At 38.3% G+C, this 17,019-nt stretch overlaps 1 protein-coding gene across 4 annotated transcripts in view; it reads right to left on the bottom strand.

The window, feature by feature from the left end:
- LOC132111562 (glutamate receptor ionotropic, delta-1-like) overlaps positions 1–17,019 on the bottom strand; it is a 299,116-nt gene that overhangs the window by 89,213 nt on the left and 192,884 nt on the right. For all 4 annotated transcript variants that reach the window (XM_059518965.1, XM_059518966.1, XM_059518967.1 and 1 more), the window contains exon 4: positions 9,078–9,283. In XM_059518965.1, coding sequence (XP_059374948.1) covers positions 9,078–9,283 — 206 coding nt within the window. The remainder of the gene's footprint in view (positions 1–9,077; positions 9,284–17,019) is intronic.

Genomic DNA, 17,019 nt, shown 5'->3' with positions numbered 1-17,019 from the left:
CAAAAAACTAACTAGGGTAAATAAAAAAAAAATGTTAGACATTTTTCCTGTCACACTTTCAGATTATTCCTCTATATCAAAATAAAAATTACAGGATTCCACTGAGTTTCATTATAATTTACTGAACTGAATTCTCAGGAAACAATTTATTTCTGAAGGGCTCTTAAATGTCCCTTAAGCACGTTAAGCACTAACATAAGTAATAATCATTGTTGTCACGTTGACGATCTGCCAGATGTAACCTTCTTTCTCACTTAGAGAAAGGTGTAAAATATTTCAAACTCTGGCTATAAGTTAGTACAGTGCTTGTTGATTGACAGTCTGAATGAAAACAGTCACGAGAGACTGCTTTGTAATGAAGAGTGTAAACCCTGCACTCTGCCATTTAACTCTGCAATTTTAATTGGGTACGTGATTGCCTGCAGAGGTGTGTTCTGAGACACATCTTGTATGAGCTTCCTGAGAGGTTGAGAGGCTCCTGAAGACTTGTATCATGTTCACAATCAAACTTCAGAATTGCTGACTCATCCATGCATCACACTGAAGACTTTCTTTTAAGATTCTTCTAAAAAGAGGTTCTGACACAACAGAGTGGAATCCTGCAGCCTACTGTACAATCATTTCCTTTCTTACTCATGCAGGAATTCTGTGATTGCACACCATGTACAAACTTGAATAGACCTGCAAATACAAAGTGAGCATTCTGTACAGTATTCAACTGACCGCTATCCATACAGGTTAAGAGTAATGATAAGCACACTTGAGTGCTGTCGGTGCTTTAAAGGTGATGCTGAGAGCAGCAGAGTTTTCAAAGTGATTCTGAAAGCTTTTTACGGTCACAGTTTAGAACTATCACCTAACCATAGGAAACAGAGAACAGATATGGAACTCTGTCTTTGATGTTCTTATTGAGGTTAGAGAGAAATCGGGAAGCAAGGTGGTGGATTGATGAAAAAATGCAGGGAGAAGCAGGGAAAAATGCAGCGATTGAAAATGGACAGAAAGAGTAAGAGCATATATCCTACATTAGAACTGAAAAGAGAGTGTGAAGAAATTTCGAAAGTAGACAAGATGAAGAGAAAGGGGTCCATTTTAAAGATGAATGAGGACAAGGGCAGTGATAGATAACATGCTAACAAGACTTAATTTGTCACTGCAGTGGGGGGTCAGGGGCTCTGGAATGAAGGGTCTGTGTTTGGGTGTAATATGTCCTAACTATTCTATGGTTGACAACCAAGAACCAGATCTAATTCAGAGCTAGTTCCATGTTTATTAAATACTCATACGATTTATGATATTGGGTTCTGTTGAACAGATCTTAAATGCCTGCATTCTTCCATGCTGATGCCATACTAATCTACTTGGAAACATAATATGTACTTATAATATAAATGCAAATGAACACCTCATTCTCTGTTGTAACAAATTTGTGTTCTAAAAAACTGAATATAAAATCAGAATAGTTTTAAAAGAGATCTTATGACTCTGACTGACAGGGCTGGAGTGATTCATTACTTAATCACACTGATTGATTGTTTATAAAACAATGTGTACATGCAACCAATTTTTTTTTGTTAACCATATATGTATTTTTTAATTAGCACCAAACAGAATTGTTAACAAGAACCGTCAAGCAGAATCTGAATCAGAACAAGAAATGTCTTATGATTCCTATACCTAGTCCTAGCATCTGTGAAAAGGTCACAGTAAAGACCAAATATTTAGTGTTGACTGTGAAATCCCAAAGCATTAAGCTGAATATACAAGGCACCTTTCAGGGCCTGGACACAAGCAATAATCAGTCTGTAAGTGATGGCTTTTATTTCAGAACCATGACAAAGACAGTTCAGGATATGAGCAGTAATGACAGCTATAATAACCACTAGCAATATCACACCATACAAAGTCCTATGATACAAACACTTTCCATCTGAAACATATCACCTGCCTGATTTTAAACAATACAGAAAATGTCACTGCATATAAACAAACTGCCAAACCATGTTATGCAAAGCCTTGTCTATTGAAATTGGAATGATGCACTTTTGTATTTGAAGAGTGTTGCAGCAGAATGCGGAATTAAATCACCACATCATCTATGTCATCTCATAGTGAAGAAAATAAATATATAAAAATCAACAACAAAAAATATCATTAGGTTTCCTGAATACCCAGCTGAATATTGTCATGGTCCAGTAAACTTTGAGCTGAAATTTCATTTCACTGTTGGTTTGTGTATGCTTTCAGTAATAACACACACACTGGGAGAGAAATGAGGAAAATATTAGTTTTGGAGAATATTAATTTAATTTAAGCAGTTTTATTTCCTAACTCATCATGGCATTAAGAAAGTCAGAAATGTATTTTCTGAAATTTATTTCTGCTGAGACTTCCTTACCACTTGATGCAGAAGAATTTGCATGTTTAGATAAACAGTATAATAAAATGAAATGCTCCTGTCCCAGGAGTCTCCTAATACTCCTGACACAAACAATGACTTGCACACTGAACCGATTGATGATCCTGAGACTCATTGGCATTCTGTGGGCATTTAAATTGCCTTACCCCACCCCTCCTTTTTTAATCAGCACAGCCAGAGTATTCATTGGTGTTTTAATATGGGAATCTTTAAAATAAAACTGGATGTGGGTAATTATCTACGGTGTCTCATTAGGGCTGCTATGGATGGATATGAAGAAGGGTAGGTGCGTATCCATGTGTCTTCCTGTGTTTGGGACGGAAAACACTCCCATCATAATGAGAACAAAATTATATGGTATGTGTCTAATTGAGTTGTCCACAATTAACTTCATGTCTGTTTGCAAAGATAAAAATTTCATAAGGGAGACACATCCCAATACATATTAAAATCAAAAAGTCTAAAAGTTATTAGCAATGTGATGTTGATCCATGCTGGTCCATGCAAAACTCATTATGCCATGATGCTACGGTGTTACTGGAGGATGCCAGGGTGTTACTTTTGTGTGTTCTTGGGCCAGCTGTATAAAAGGTTTAAACTAGTCTTACAAGTTATTCATCTTTTTTTTTCTTCAAGACTGGACATAATAATAATAATAATAATAATAATAATAATAATAATAATAATAATAATAATAATAATAATAATAATAAAAACTGTTAACATAAAACTTAGAATAATCTAAGATGTGCTTTCCACTTGGCTAACTGCTAGTTGGTCAGTCTAATGGATATGTTTATGCAACTGGCCCCTGGGTGATTTCTAGATAGTTGTTTACAGGCCAAAATCAAAGAGCACACCCCAGATCTCACATACTAGTCCCTACATATGCATCAGGTATGGTCCTTGCTTAGAAAAACACAAAGGCAAAAGCACAATTCCTCTCAACATGTTGCATGATTTGAACTAGGGGTGTGCAATTACTAAAATTTTAGTTTAAAATTTAGCTTCCACTGATTATGAAAACATGACTGTCAAGCTAAAATGTGCCACATTCCGCTCCTTTCCTTCACAGTAGTGCGCCTTCTCTCCTCATTAACAGCCAAAATGTAACATTGCTTGATATTAAAAAGAGTTATTAAAAGCACATTAAGCTGTGATAGGGGCTTTGGTGTGCGTCTAAACCAGGGATGTCAAACTCAAGTAGGTAGGTGAGTTAGAACAGATTGGAGCTAAACTCTGCAGGAATGTGGCCCTCCAGGAGCTGAGTTTGACACCCCTGGCCCAAAAGGAAAACACACACAAAAATGCCAGGCTTGGTTGGTATTTACATAAACAACGTCAGTTATTGATCATAAACAGTTGGGAGAAAATTGTTTAACTGTCCGTATATTGGATTCATGCATTAGGTCTTAAAGTGACAGCAGCCTAACAAACCTGCTGCCATATGTGTCATTAATATGAATCAAACAACAAAAGAATGAAAGCCAATCACTCACTTCTCTTGACTAAATGACTTTTGTAGCTTTAATAAGAATCAAAGAAGGTTTAATTCCTACAGTGAAGATGATGTTGTGTTTTACTTAACATTGTAAACACAACATCACTCTGTACGTTGCCCACTGAAGCTAAGCAGGGCTGTGCCTGGTTAGTACTTGGATGGGGGACCTCCAGGGAAAAGTAGGTTGTTGCTGAAAGTGGTGCTCGTGAGGCCAACAGAAGCTTCTGTGGGTCTTTTTGGATCCCAGTGGCCCAGTATAGTGATGGGGACACAATACTGTCAAAAAGTAACGTCCTTCAGACGAGATATTAAAACAAGGACCTGACACCTGTCCTGTCTGTGTTCATAAAAAATCCCAGGATGCCCTTCAGCAAGAGTAGGGGTGCAACCTGGCCAAATTTCCCCATGGCCTCTGTCCATCATCATGGCCTCCCAATTATCTTCATATACATTGTTTGGCTTCCTCCCCACTACCAATAAGCTGGTGTTTTGGTTTTCTTTACTTGATATATATATCACTATCAATAAATGAAAAAATATGGTGATAAAAGATTTTGGATTTGCCTAATCGTGTTAAATCATATTACAATATTAGCCAAAATAATCATGATTATGATTTTAATCATAAACAAGCATCTCTAACTTGAAGTATCATTCAGTTCATAGTACAACCGTCCCAGCACGAGTTACACATCAGAATTAAACACTTTGAGTAAGAGGTCTGTCAAAATTAGCTAAGTTATGCTTGAATTAGCAAGCACTGCTAAAAATCACTGCACTCTCTGAAAGCTCACCTTTGCAAAAACTATCATATGATGCAGGTATCTAATGCAGTTGAGCAGTAGACCCTGTTCAGCAGCACATGAGAAGAATTGCCCTCAGGCCAGCGGCTGACTTTGTTTTGGATGACAATGTCAAAAAACAACATATTTTTCATCTCTATCTTGTTACCAGCTCATTTCAGTGATAACTTTCATCAAGCGTTACTGATGCCCCCCAAAAATAAGGCAAAAAAAAAAAAAAAAAAAAACCAGATATTCACTGTTCAGTCAGAAACTACTACAATATGGAGAGCCAGAGTCATTCGGCTAACAGGCTTGTGGCTCTTGGAAATTAATAGATTTTTGGACATCAGATGCATCTCTTGTGATTTTTTTTATCCATTCATTCATTCATTCCCAGACAGTTTGTGCTTGGGCTCGGTACCATGTTTCCACAAGTGGATGCCGATTAAGTGACAAACTATAGGTACTGGATGGATGTGCCTTGTGTCCTTGCTATTTTCCACCTGCATGTCCTGATAGGCCAACACACTCAGCCTAATGGACAGCAGTGGCAATGGCTTGGGCAATCACATAGAGAGCCTTGGAAGAATTAGAGCATGGAGAATCTCCCTAAAAACACAGATAGCAGCTCTCTGAACCCAGCTGTTTATCTGACTGTGTCTCAGAGCAGCAAATCACTGAGGAAATACACACATATACAAGACTTCCCTTAACAGTCAAGGTTATTCAGATAAGAGTGAATTACTCCCCACAGGGCTTAGAGCAAGAGAAAGATGACATGGTAAACTCATTCCCTCGACTGCTCAGAGTTCAATTTAAACTTTTAGGCTATAGCAGAGAACTCCCAGGATGCTTTGCAGCCCTAGAGAACTCTATCTCTCAGCTGTCACACTGCTAATCAGCAGAACAGCAAGGAAAACGCCGTCCAAACTGACTCCAGAATCTCAATCTAAGCACATACATGTTGGTTTCACTATATTAATGAGGACATCTCACAGACCCAATGGTTTATATATAGGGGTGATAATATTTGCTAAACGTAACCATCAAACGAACCTGTTGATATCAATACATTTAAAGTAAACATTTATTTATTTTTCTATTATTCTTTGGAACAAATTATGATTACCAAAGTCTGCTATTGTTTTCACATAAAGTTATTTTTATACTACCATTCAACAGTTTAGGGCTGGAATTATTTATTTATTTATTTATTTTATTACATGTTTTTGAATGAAGTCTCTAATAGTCACCAATAAATTTTTTTTTTCGGTCAAAAATATAGCATGACAGACACACTATATGTACACACACACACACACACACACACACACACACACCATCTGGATCATCTGCCATTTCATACAGTCGATTGATGACTAATATGAGGCAGGGCAACAACTTACTGCATGATGGAGCCTAGAAAATGTCCCTAAAATTCAAGATATGGGGCAAAATGCCCCTGTTTGAAATTTTGTCTCATATTTACATCACATAGTTAAGAAATATCACACGAGCTGAGTACAAATGTGATACTCATCTTATACAGCAGTTCATTAAGATGTTAATATTGTGTTAGACTTTAGACACAATGTTGTCTGTTTTGCTCAATTTTGCTTTTATTCATTATAGCCTAATGCAACAATTACAGATGCAAATTGTCAAAACTTTATAATTATGACATTACACATTTACATTTTCATGTAACAGCCAGTATTTATATCTGTATTTATATCTGTAACAATCACACAATTATTTGTATCTGCATTCGGATAAAACCAGGTGGAATGTCGTACAGTTACTTGATAAGACCATTATGACTATCTTTTTTTTTATCACTGAACAAGTATGTCATGTTATACTAAAATAATTATTAATTTCTAAAAATATATTAATCATGCAAGCAGAGAGATGTCATGACAAACGTTAAGTGATCATTTGAACACTACTGAATTAATTCAATAAGGACATTTTCATTACGTAGAACTCTTTAAGTGAGTCTTTTTTTGAACTGCACTAAACAAATGTGCGTGTGCCACACAAACCAGCAAAAGATAAAGATGCAAACATGTAGGCCAAGTAGAAAATGTATTTGTATCTAATTTGACAATTAGCCTAATCTTGAGAGAGAATTGGTTTGGTCTTTGAGAATAGGCAAGAGTTCACTTTTATGCTTAGGGGGTGCCGGCACTGGCATACAAGCCATGAACACTTTTCTTTTTTTATATGTTTTATGTTTCATAGATTACTAGGGGCGCCTGTACGATTTCTTCCGAGGGTTAGCACAGAGATTTTATTTATTTATTTTATTGTATTTTTTTATGGGGGACCAAATAATCAGTGAGAGTAGAATGAAAGTGTCACTTTTTAAACTTTTAACAAAATAGTAAAGTACATATATCAAGAGCATGCTCACAGATGAAAACAGAGAACAAAACAGTGCTGGATGAAGTGGATAAGAGCCCTAAGATAGGAATTTCTGTAGACTGTTTTATTAATTAACTAAAGCAAACCCTTACCCTAAGATAGTATATAAAGGATCTAGAAAAATAAATAATTAATTATTTGATATATTATATCAATGTTGTAATATATAATTAATAAAATTCATATATTATTGCTAAAAACAGCATTCAACCTCGGCACAGTAATATCATCATTCCTGAAAACTCCTCATGTTGGATGTATTGACAGAAGTTAGAGAGAGAAGGAGAGGGGGAGTTTTCAGGAGTGATGATATTACTGCACCGAGGTCGAAGTGCTGCAAAGTGCTCTTCTGCCATACATTATAGTTATCATTTTTATCCGCTTAGGAAATCGCCAGAGTTTATTTTGTGTCACCATAGTTACTTGAGTAACTACTCATGTAACCGTCTTTAAATAGGGAAAACATGGAAGTGTTTGGTAACTTCTAAATTTATCCTTGTTTGGATCCCAAGGAATGAATGGTGCTAAGCTAAATAGTGGTGCCACGCGCTACATTGATTGAGAGCATGCACTGAGACGGGAGACGTACATATCAACTCATCTAAGTTGAGGGAAGAACATAGTGGAATATGGAAAAAATGAATGATAAATAATATTTTTTAAATAAATAATTTATTATTATATTTTCTAATTATATTTATAATTTATAAATTATTATTAAAATAAATCATTTATTTTCAATGCATTCTCCATTTTTGATGCTGCTTTAAGCGGATTGTGCAATAAATCCACCAATAAATAAATAAATAATATTAGTTAAATAGTTAGTCTAAAACATAATAACAAAAAGCAATTGTAAGATTTTAAAATGTTCCAAAATCGACAGGGAAATGTCCAAGAGACCAAAAGGTCCAGACACAGATGAATTGGAGAATTGTAAAACAGAAAGGAGCACTGCAGTGTATGAGTAATGCATGATTCTCACGTTCACAAGCATGAGCAGTTTTCAACCCTCTCTTAACACTTTTATATTAAGAATTTTAAATAAAATGAGTATGTAGGTTGGCAAAAGCGTCCTGTAAAGGGGGACTGTAATAGCTGGAAGAGACACTTCGTTACATCTCTTGCTTGAGGGTCACACATCAGTGACCGCAGCAGTGTGAGGGATTTAGATATAAATGACCTCCTGATACTTAATTATAATCCCTCACATCCCTATCAGGATTCAAACCAACAACCTTCCAAATGTGACCACAGTCGCTGCTTTAACAATGACCACAGTCGCTGCTTTAACAAATGATTTAAACGCATTAATTTAAACATGAATCTCTCTCCTTCAATCGCAAACTGTTCAGATAATTTTGCTGAGATTACAGCTAACCAGAATGCAATGCACAGGATGAGCCACTTTAGTTATTTTCCAGCCCATTTGGCACAACAGCCATGTGCCTCTCTAACGAAATCTTCATTCAAAAATTACTTTTTATCACTGAACAACAATATTCCATAAACTACACAAAAAATAGGAATTTCTGTAGACTTCTGCCATTTTATTAATTAACTAAAGCAAACCCTAAACCTAAGATACTCAGATTATTATTTTATTTTCATAAGATCTAGAAATAAAATAATAATTATATGATATATTATATCAATGTTGTGATATATAATTAATAATATTCATATATTATTGCAAAAAATTGTATTGTAGGATATATAATTAAGACGATAATTAATATTATTCATTCTTAAATACAACCTTCATGAACTGTTTTTGCTTCTGACAAAGTCCCCAAAGTAAGGCAGAAATACTCTAAAACACACAAACACTATATTTCCTATATGTTATAATATTTAACATATAGGCATTGGTACATAACAGCATCACTGCGTCTCCCCACCTATGCACATATCGCTTCCGAATTGCTGTTGCAATAACACCTACCTGGTGTATGAAGACCTGGGCAGTGCGAGGACTGAGCAGCAGGATGGCCCTTCTGAGAGTGTCCCGGTAACGGTTCAGCTCCTCCATTCTCATTGTGCTGAACAGAGTGGAAAACACCTTGGTCACATTCCGGTCAACCTGCTGTAGAGACACATCCAAACCCATTCGAGAAGCCTGGTCCAGAAACCCACGCAGTCCCCGCACATCTGAAAGAGACAGAGCATGAGAGAAAGCAAAAGATGATGGTTAAAAACCAAGACTCATGTGAAGAGAGCTAAAAATTGTATTTAAGATGAAAAGAAAGATTAAAATAGATCAAATATAGACTAAATATTTGAACTGAGATCAAAGGTTTCCAGAGAAAATAACGTCCGACCTAATTGTACATTTCATCCAGGGAAATGATGTTTTAAAGGGATAGTAAGATCTGTGAAAATATCTCATTTTGTTCCACAGGAAGAAAGAAGGTCATACAGGTTTGGAACAACATGAGAGTGAGTAAATGATGAGAGATTGTTTTTTTTAATAGTTTGTTTTTTGATCAACTATCCATTTAACTTTCAAAATTCTCTGTTCCTTGCTCTGGAGATTTGAGGAGTCTAGAACAAAGAATCCTGTTTTCCTGCTCCTTTGCATATCATGACTGTCAAGTCACGTCATGTTCAGTCTACTAATGTGGCTTTTTGATGGCATTATCGTCTGGCATGAAGCTTTCTAACCATCTACTTGCTGAAATGACACAAGAACCGTCGATTAAAAGGGTCAAGAGGTGAGAATGAGGCTTCAAGGTTTAATTTGCTATATTATATATAAGACCAATCATAAAAATGCATGCATACTTCAACTTAACTCTGTGCATTCATGGACTTCACTTTGAGGTGTATATACATTTTTGTAGCATGACATTGAAGCAGTCAAAAAATGCTGTGAAGAGCTATGAAAAAAACAACAACAACAAAGCAGAGGAATTATTTCAAGAACCTTTCAAAATAAGAAAGTCAAATAGTCTGATAAAAAACATTATGAGGAGCAGAAAATGTTTAGCCAATCTGCAGATACCAGGGTGTTAACAGCAGCTTTATCTCCTTTGCAAACAAATCTGATTCGGGTTTTCATTATCAACTGGTCGTTCTCAACTAGCTTTGCTTCAAGACTCATACTGTGTCCAAATATACCTACTTTCATACTATATAGTAGCTGAAAAGTATTTCCACATTCAGAGTCAATGGACACTTACTATCCCATAAGGCCCTGGGGACAGGATTTGTGAATGGTAGTGAAGCAACACAACTGACACTAGAAGTTATGTGACAGTAAGATGGCAGATGTGGTACATATGAAATTACATTCATACTACCTCCTTTAATACTATATAGGACACTGTCAGGATCCTGCCCTGACAGTCTTGTCTGTCCTATCTTTGTTTAATGTGTCTCTGTTCATTTTGTGCCTGAGCACATGGTTGTGTCTTTGTTTATGTTGGCCGTGTGCTCCCCTTGTCCTGCCTCCTTGTTTCTAATCACCACGCCCCCTTGTTTAGTCCTTTGTTTGTCTAATTGTTCACTTGATCCTTGTGTGCTCTGCTCCCTTTATATTGTGCTCATTTCCCTCTGGTCTTTGCTGGTTCGTTTTTGTGTGTGCCTTGTGTACAGTCTCTAGCTTGGATATTTAGTCTTGTTAGAACTCTTTAATCAGTATTTAGCATCTTATTTGGTTCCCTCTTTTTTTTTAGTTTTCATTCGTTCCCATGTGTAGTCTAGTTCTAGTCTTTGTAGTTTAGTGTTTTTGTTCTTTAACCTTTTGGGGGTTTTCCCACCTTTTATTTTCTTTCTAGTTTTCAGCAAGGTCGCTGTTTTCTTTATTTATTTTGGTTTGTAGTTCTAGTTATTTATTCCTAGCTTTTCCAATCGTTATCCTTTTGTTTTCAGTTAATTCCAGTTATTTCTAGTATTACTTTTTGTTTTTCCTTTTTGGTTTTCTTTTCTCCCTAGTAATTGGTTTGCAAGTTTACTTTTATCTGTCAAATTCTTGTCTCCCCTGTTTTGTCTTTGTGTCGGTGTTGGTTCCTGCCCTGCTTCCTGAATCCTCCCTGGTCGCTGGTTCTTCTGACCTGACAGACATTGTGGCGCTACAAGGGGTTCCTTCAACTGGGCCAGGCCCTTTCTACTTGAGTTGCTACAAGGTCTCCTTTTGCCACAGAGTCTGGAGCCATCTCCTTCTGATACGCCTGTTCTCCTGTCGTGTGCCCTGCCCTATTGTGGACTGTCTTAGTGCATCATCTGTGTTTCACGCTTGTTAATAAACTGTTTCCCCTATTAATTCTGCATCTGGGTCCTCCCTTGCCAAATCCTGACAGAACGAACCAGCCATTCTAGGACCCAGCAGAATGAGTATTAAGATTGTTCCACCTGCCACTGCGGAAGGGAGGTTGGCGCTCCAACAGGCACTGGCATCGCTTCGTCAGCAGGGCCAGGAACCACGGTCCTATGCCCAATTCTTTTGGACTATGGCTAGGGGCCTTGAATATGATGATGCAACCCTGAAGGAGGCCTTCAACCTCACTCTGGATGACCCCTTACCTCGATGGGAGATGGAGCAGCTGCGTATTCTGAATTTCTGGGACTTCTCTAATTATGTGCATCACCGCAAGGACTGGCAAATCCTTAATCCTCCAGAGGATATCAGCAGTGACCATCAACCTGCCCTCCTTCCCTCTTCGAGTCAAGTCCACGATCATCATCTGACTCCCACTGAGAAACGAAGGGACCGCAGGAAGAGGGCAGCCTTAGTTGCTGCAGCTGCCATGGACTCCTCTATGCTGGCTCTAGCCTCTGAGAGTAGCTCAGTGCCTGCTTCTGAGTCAATAAAGTCTTCTGAAGTCATCAAGGTAGCTTTAAGAGAAGTTTCCCAGTCAACCTCTGTTCCGGTGCCTGTCAGGTCTGTCCCAGTTAAGTCAAAGCCAGGCATGCCGAGTCTTGATAATTCTGTGTTTATGTCAGTCCAAGTCACTCAAGAAGTGGGCAAGATGACAAATTCCGGTCCTGGGGGACGTAAGGGTAGGAGGTCCCGCACAAGGATGGCGAGAACCCTTTGTTCAGAGACCCCTCATATACTTACCCTGGATCCCAAGTTGCCTGATGCTTCAGTTATGGCCATGGAGGCAGGTTCTGAGCAGTATGTTTTTCCTGTTATAGTAACAGACGTCCCTCCTGAGCAGCCCCCTTGCTCTGTCACCGACACTCATGTCAGGCCTGAGATGGAGACCACTCCTAAACGGCCCACTATTTCGGTCATATCCATGGAGGGCATTCTCAAGCCGTCAGCCCCCTCAGGCACTGAATATGCTTCCGCCCTGGAGCCTCCAGAATCTTCACAAGCCCCTCACCAGAGTCTAGAGTCTTCATCCCAGTTCATTCCAAAGTCTGCTTCAGAATCCGCTTCAGTACCAGTCCAGGAGTTTGTTCCTGAAGACCCAGTCCCTGCAGCCCCAGAGGCCAGTCAAGCGTCAGCATCAGTAACTCAAGAATACGTTCATGAGTCTGTTCCTGCAGCCCCCAAGGGTACTCAAGAATCCATCCCAGAGCCTGTTGCTGTGGCCCCAGAGGACCGTTTAGAAGCCACATGATGTGTTCCTGAGACCGTCTTTGTGCCAGTTCCAGCTCTGGAGAGTAGTTTAGCAGCCCCCGAGGGCTGTCAAGAGCAAGTTCCATGGTCAATCTTCATAGCCCCAGAGGGCAGTTCGTCATCCCCCAGCAGGAGTCAAGAGTCGGTTCCTGAGCCTATTCCTGCAGCTCAGGAGGGCATTTCAACAAATCCCAAGGGCTGTCCAGTGTCAGTATTTGAACTTGGTCCAGTGTCCCCTAAGAGCATCCCTGTTAGATCCCCAGAGCCCACTCCAGACTCTCCCCCCACTACAGAAGAAGTTCTTGTCGCATCCTTGGAGGCCAACCCTGAAAGTCTTGTCAGTCATGTAAAGCCCAAAGAAGATGACTTTATCTCTCATGCTGTACCTTCGAAAACCGTCCATGTTCTGTCCAAGGAGGCCTTTCCAGAGAGCCCTAAACCTCCCGTTGATGCCACCTCCGAATCCCTTGTTAGTCATGTCTTGCCTAACAAGAATATCCTGGAGTTTGGCCGTAATACCCAGTCCAGTAGGAGACCTTCACCTGTGAAATGTGCTGGTAGAGGTGCCACTAACTATGCCCCCACCCTTAACCCACCCTCTGTCTGTCCTGGTCTGCAAAGTTTCCCTAAGATGGCACCACCCTGGTCAGCCTTAAACCATTCCCCTGGAACATTTGAAAAGTGAAAGTGACGTGACATTCAGCCAAGTATGGTGACCCATACTCAGAATTTGTGCTCTGCATTTAACCCATCCGAAATGCACACACACAGAGCAGTGAACACACACACACACACTGTGAGCACACACCCGGAGCAGTGGGCAGCCATTTATGCTGCGGCGCCCGGGGAGCAGTTGGGGGTTCGATGCCTTGCTCAAGGGCACCTAAGTCGTGGTATTGAAGGTGGAGAGAGAACTGTACATGCACTCCCCCCACCCACAATTCCTGCCGGCCCGGGACTCGAACTCACAACCTTTCGATTGGGAGTCCGACTCTCTAACCATTAGGCCACGACTTCCCCCCACTTTTCCGCCTCTCCCGTCCCACCCCCTGTGTTTCCTTACAGGCCTGGACATCCATGGGTCCCTTCCCACCCACCACCCAAGTCAGTACCATTTTGGCTCCCTACCAACCCTGTGACCCGTTTGTCTTCATCCATGATGGACGCCAGGAGGCGTCCTTTGGAGGGGGGGGGGGGGGGTACTGTCAGGATCCTGCCCTGACAGTCTTGTCTGTCCTATCTTTGTTTAATGTGTCTCTGTTCATTTTGTGCCTGAGCACATGGTTGTGTCTTTGTTTATGTTGGCCGCGTGCTCCCCTTGTCCTGCCTCCTTGTTTCTAATCACCACGCCCCCTTGTTTAGTCCTTTGTTTGTCTAATTGTTCACCTGATCCTTGTGTGCTCTGCTCCCTTTATATTGTGCTCATTTCCCTCTGGTCTTTGCTGGTTCGTTTTTGTGTGTGCCTTGTGTACAGTCTCTAGCTTGGATATTTGGTCTTGTTAGAACTCTTTAATCAGTATTTAGCATCTTATTTGGTTCCCTCTTTTTTTTTTTTAGTTTTCATTTGTTCCCATGTGTAGTCTAGTTCTAGTCTTTGTAGTTTAGTGTTTTTGTTCTTTAACCTTTTGGGGTTTTTCCCACCTTTTATTTTCTTTCTAGTTTTCAGCAAGGTTGCTGTTTTCTTTATTTATTTTGGTTTGTAGTTCTAGTTATTTATTCCTAGCTTTTCCAATCGTTATCCTTTTGTTTTCAGTTAATTCCAGTTATTTCTAGTATTACTTTTTGTTTTTCCTTTTTGGTTTTCTTTTCTCCCTAGTAATTGGTTTGCAAGTTTACTTTTATCTGTCAAATTCTTGTCTCCCCTGTTTTGTATTTGTGTCGGTGTTGGTTCCTGCCCTGCTTCCTGAATCCTCCCTGGTCGCTGGTTCTTCTGACCTGACAGACATTGTGGCGCTACAAGGGGTTCCTTCAACTGGGCCAGGCCCTTTCTACTTGAGTTGCTACAAGGTCTCCTTTTGCCACAGAGTCTGGAGCCATCTCCTTCTGATCCGCCTGTTCTCCTGTCGTGTGCCCTGCCATATTGTGGACTGTCTTAGTGCATCATCTGTGTTTCACGCTTGTTAATAAACTGTTTCCCCTATTAATTCTGCATCTGGGTCCTCCCTTGCCAAACCCTGACTGGACAAACTACTTTAACAGTTGAGAAGTTCATTTTAAACCAAATATACTCAAAGAGTGTACAGTTTCTGCTTTAGATTTTACAGTGTACGTCAAGTCACATTCCAACACAGGACCAAAATTACCATATAAAAATAATTACAAATGTCCTTATAAAAGTAACAGAAATGTATTGATATTGCCATCAACTGCATGACAATAGCTGACAACAGAAGTGGAAGATATCCTAAATGTATAAACAACAACAGGTGTACGACTGACCAATTAATCCATATTTATATTATGGGTTGTATTTTCTTTTATCTTGAGTTAAAATTTTTTAGGAATAAGAACATTACACAACATTTTATGTTGAAATCTGTCTACCAAGTGACATCTGGTAGACATCATTTTGTGTCAAAATATTATAGAGTTTGACTGTATGTGTTTGAAATCAGCAACAAATAAATATTTTAAATAGATATTTCCCTATTTTTCATATTTTCTCTTGAAAGTTTAGCTTAACAATATTTTAATCCGAGTTGCTAATTTTTTAATTCTAATGACCTACAGTTATACGGTTAGTTGGATTTATTATTTCCATTTAGCATTTTCTTCTGTTGTCCTACAGTGCTGCAGGCCATTCTAAGAACAAAGTGATGTTTTTAACATTCTAGACACAAGGTTAAGTACATAGAAGGTATGACAATCTCCTTTCCATTTCCCCTAATTTATTATTGTTATTATTATTATTTTCAAGTCTATCTTTTGCTTCAGGACCACACAATCTATTTTACATGGTTATATTGCAGCACAGGAAAGCTAAACAGGCATCAAGAATGATCAAACACCATATTTTTTGTGCGCACACGTGAGTGTGTGCTTGATATACTTTATCATAACTCACCCTCTGTGCAGTGTGGTTTGCTACAAGCTACAAACGGTTTTCCATGACAACTGACCATCAAAATAGATTACTTGCCCCACACTTGCCCCAATGTGCTCTCAAAACAACCACATTTGAAAAAGTCCCATTTGAGCACTTGCAAAGAAATGAAATGCACGTGGGTTTTCAACACGCTAATGAAAACCCTTTCAGTATAATTGGCAGTAATCTTAGTAAGCTAGCATTATTTATTTATTTATTTATATATCGTTGTTATAAAACCGTTATTTTTCTGAATCCAAATGCCTGCAAATCATCCTTGAGCATATTAGAATTTTAACACATGCCAAAAGTACAAGGAAAACATGACAAATAATATATGTAAAGTATATAATATATAAAATATGTTATATTAGGTATAAAAATTTAAAGTAATAATACATAATAATAATAATAATTATAATAATTAATTAATAATATATATATAGCACAGATCGTTCAAAACAAAAAAGGGAAAGAGAGTAGTAGCACACATTCATTTTAAGTAACAGTTATTTCTGTAGAAGAGTCAGAAATAAATTTGACCATTTAGGAGAAGGACTAAAGCATGCTATAAACTGATGAATGAACTTCAACAAATACATCAGGATAAATTGAATTGGAACTTTTTGTACATCTGAATAATTAACATATTTAACTAATCTCATTGATTAAAAAACAAATTCAATATATATTTGCAATTAATACATTTTATGAACCCTTTTCAGATTTTTTATTAATTTGTATATCTAAAAAAATGGTATCAGTCTCAATACGAATGTGAAAATATATGCACATCCTATTTAATGAACCACACTTTATAAATGAACACCAGTGATTACCGACGAGGTAAAGATCATGCATCACTTAATCACCAAATTCAATCAGTGAATGTCATATTACGTTCCTTTCTTGATGCTAATGACTTTGGTGTGACTTAAGAGTGACCCATCAATATTCCCAACACACAAACACACACAATAGTTAATTTTCCTCAAACTCTTGCAGCGATGAGTTTCGCCATACCATTGTAATTCATTGTAAAACAGCTGTAGCTACAAACTGGGAAAAAAAGAAAAGAAAAAAAAAACTCTCTTGAGGAGACAGTCTCAGGAATATATAAATAAACAACATGGAAATCTAAAAGAAAGATCTAAGAGAAGTCTTTTGAGAAACAAATTGGATTTGCTTAAAGAGTGTAATTATATATGTAATTATATATTTAAAGGCATATAC

Source organism: Carassius carassius, chromosome 31, assembly GCF_963082965.1.
Source record: "Carassius carassius chromosome 31, fCarCar2.1, whole genome shotgun sequence".
In the NCBI taxonomy this organism is placed as follows: domain Eukaryota; kingdom Metazoa; phylum Chordata; class Actinopteri; order Cypriniformes; family Cyprinidae; genus Carassius; species Carassius carassius.
The sequence above is the reverse complement of the archived record's forward strand: the minus strand, read 5'-3'. Positions and strand labels throughout refer to the sequence as shown.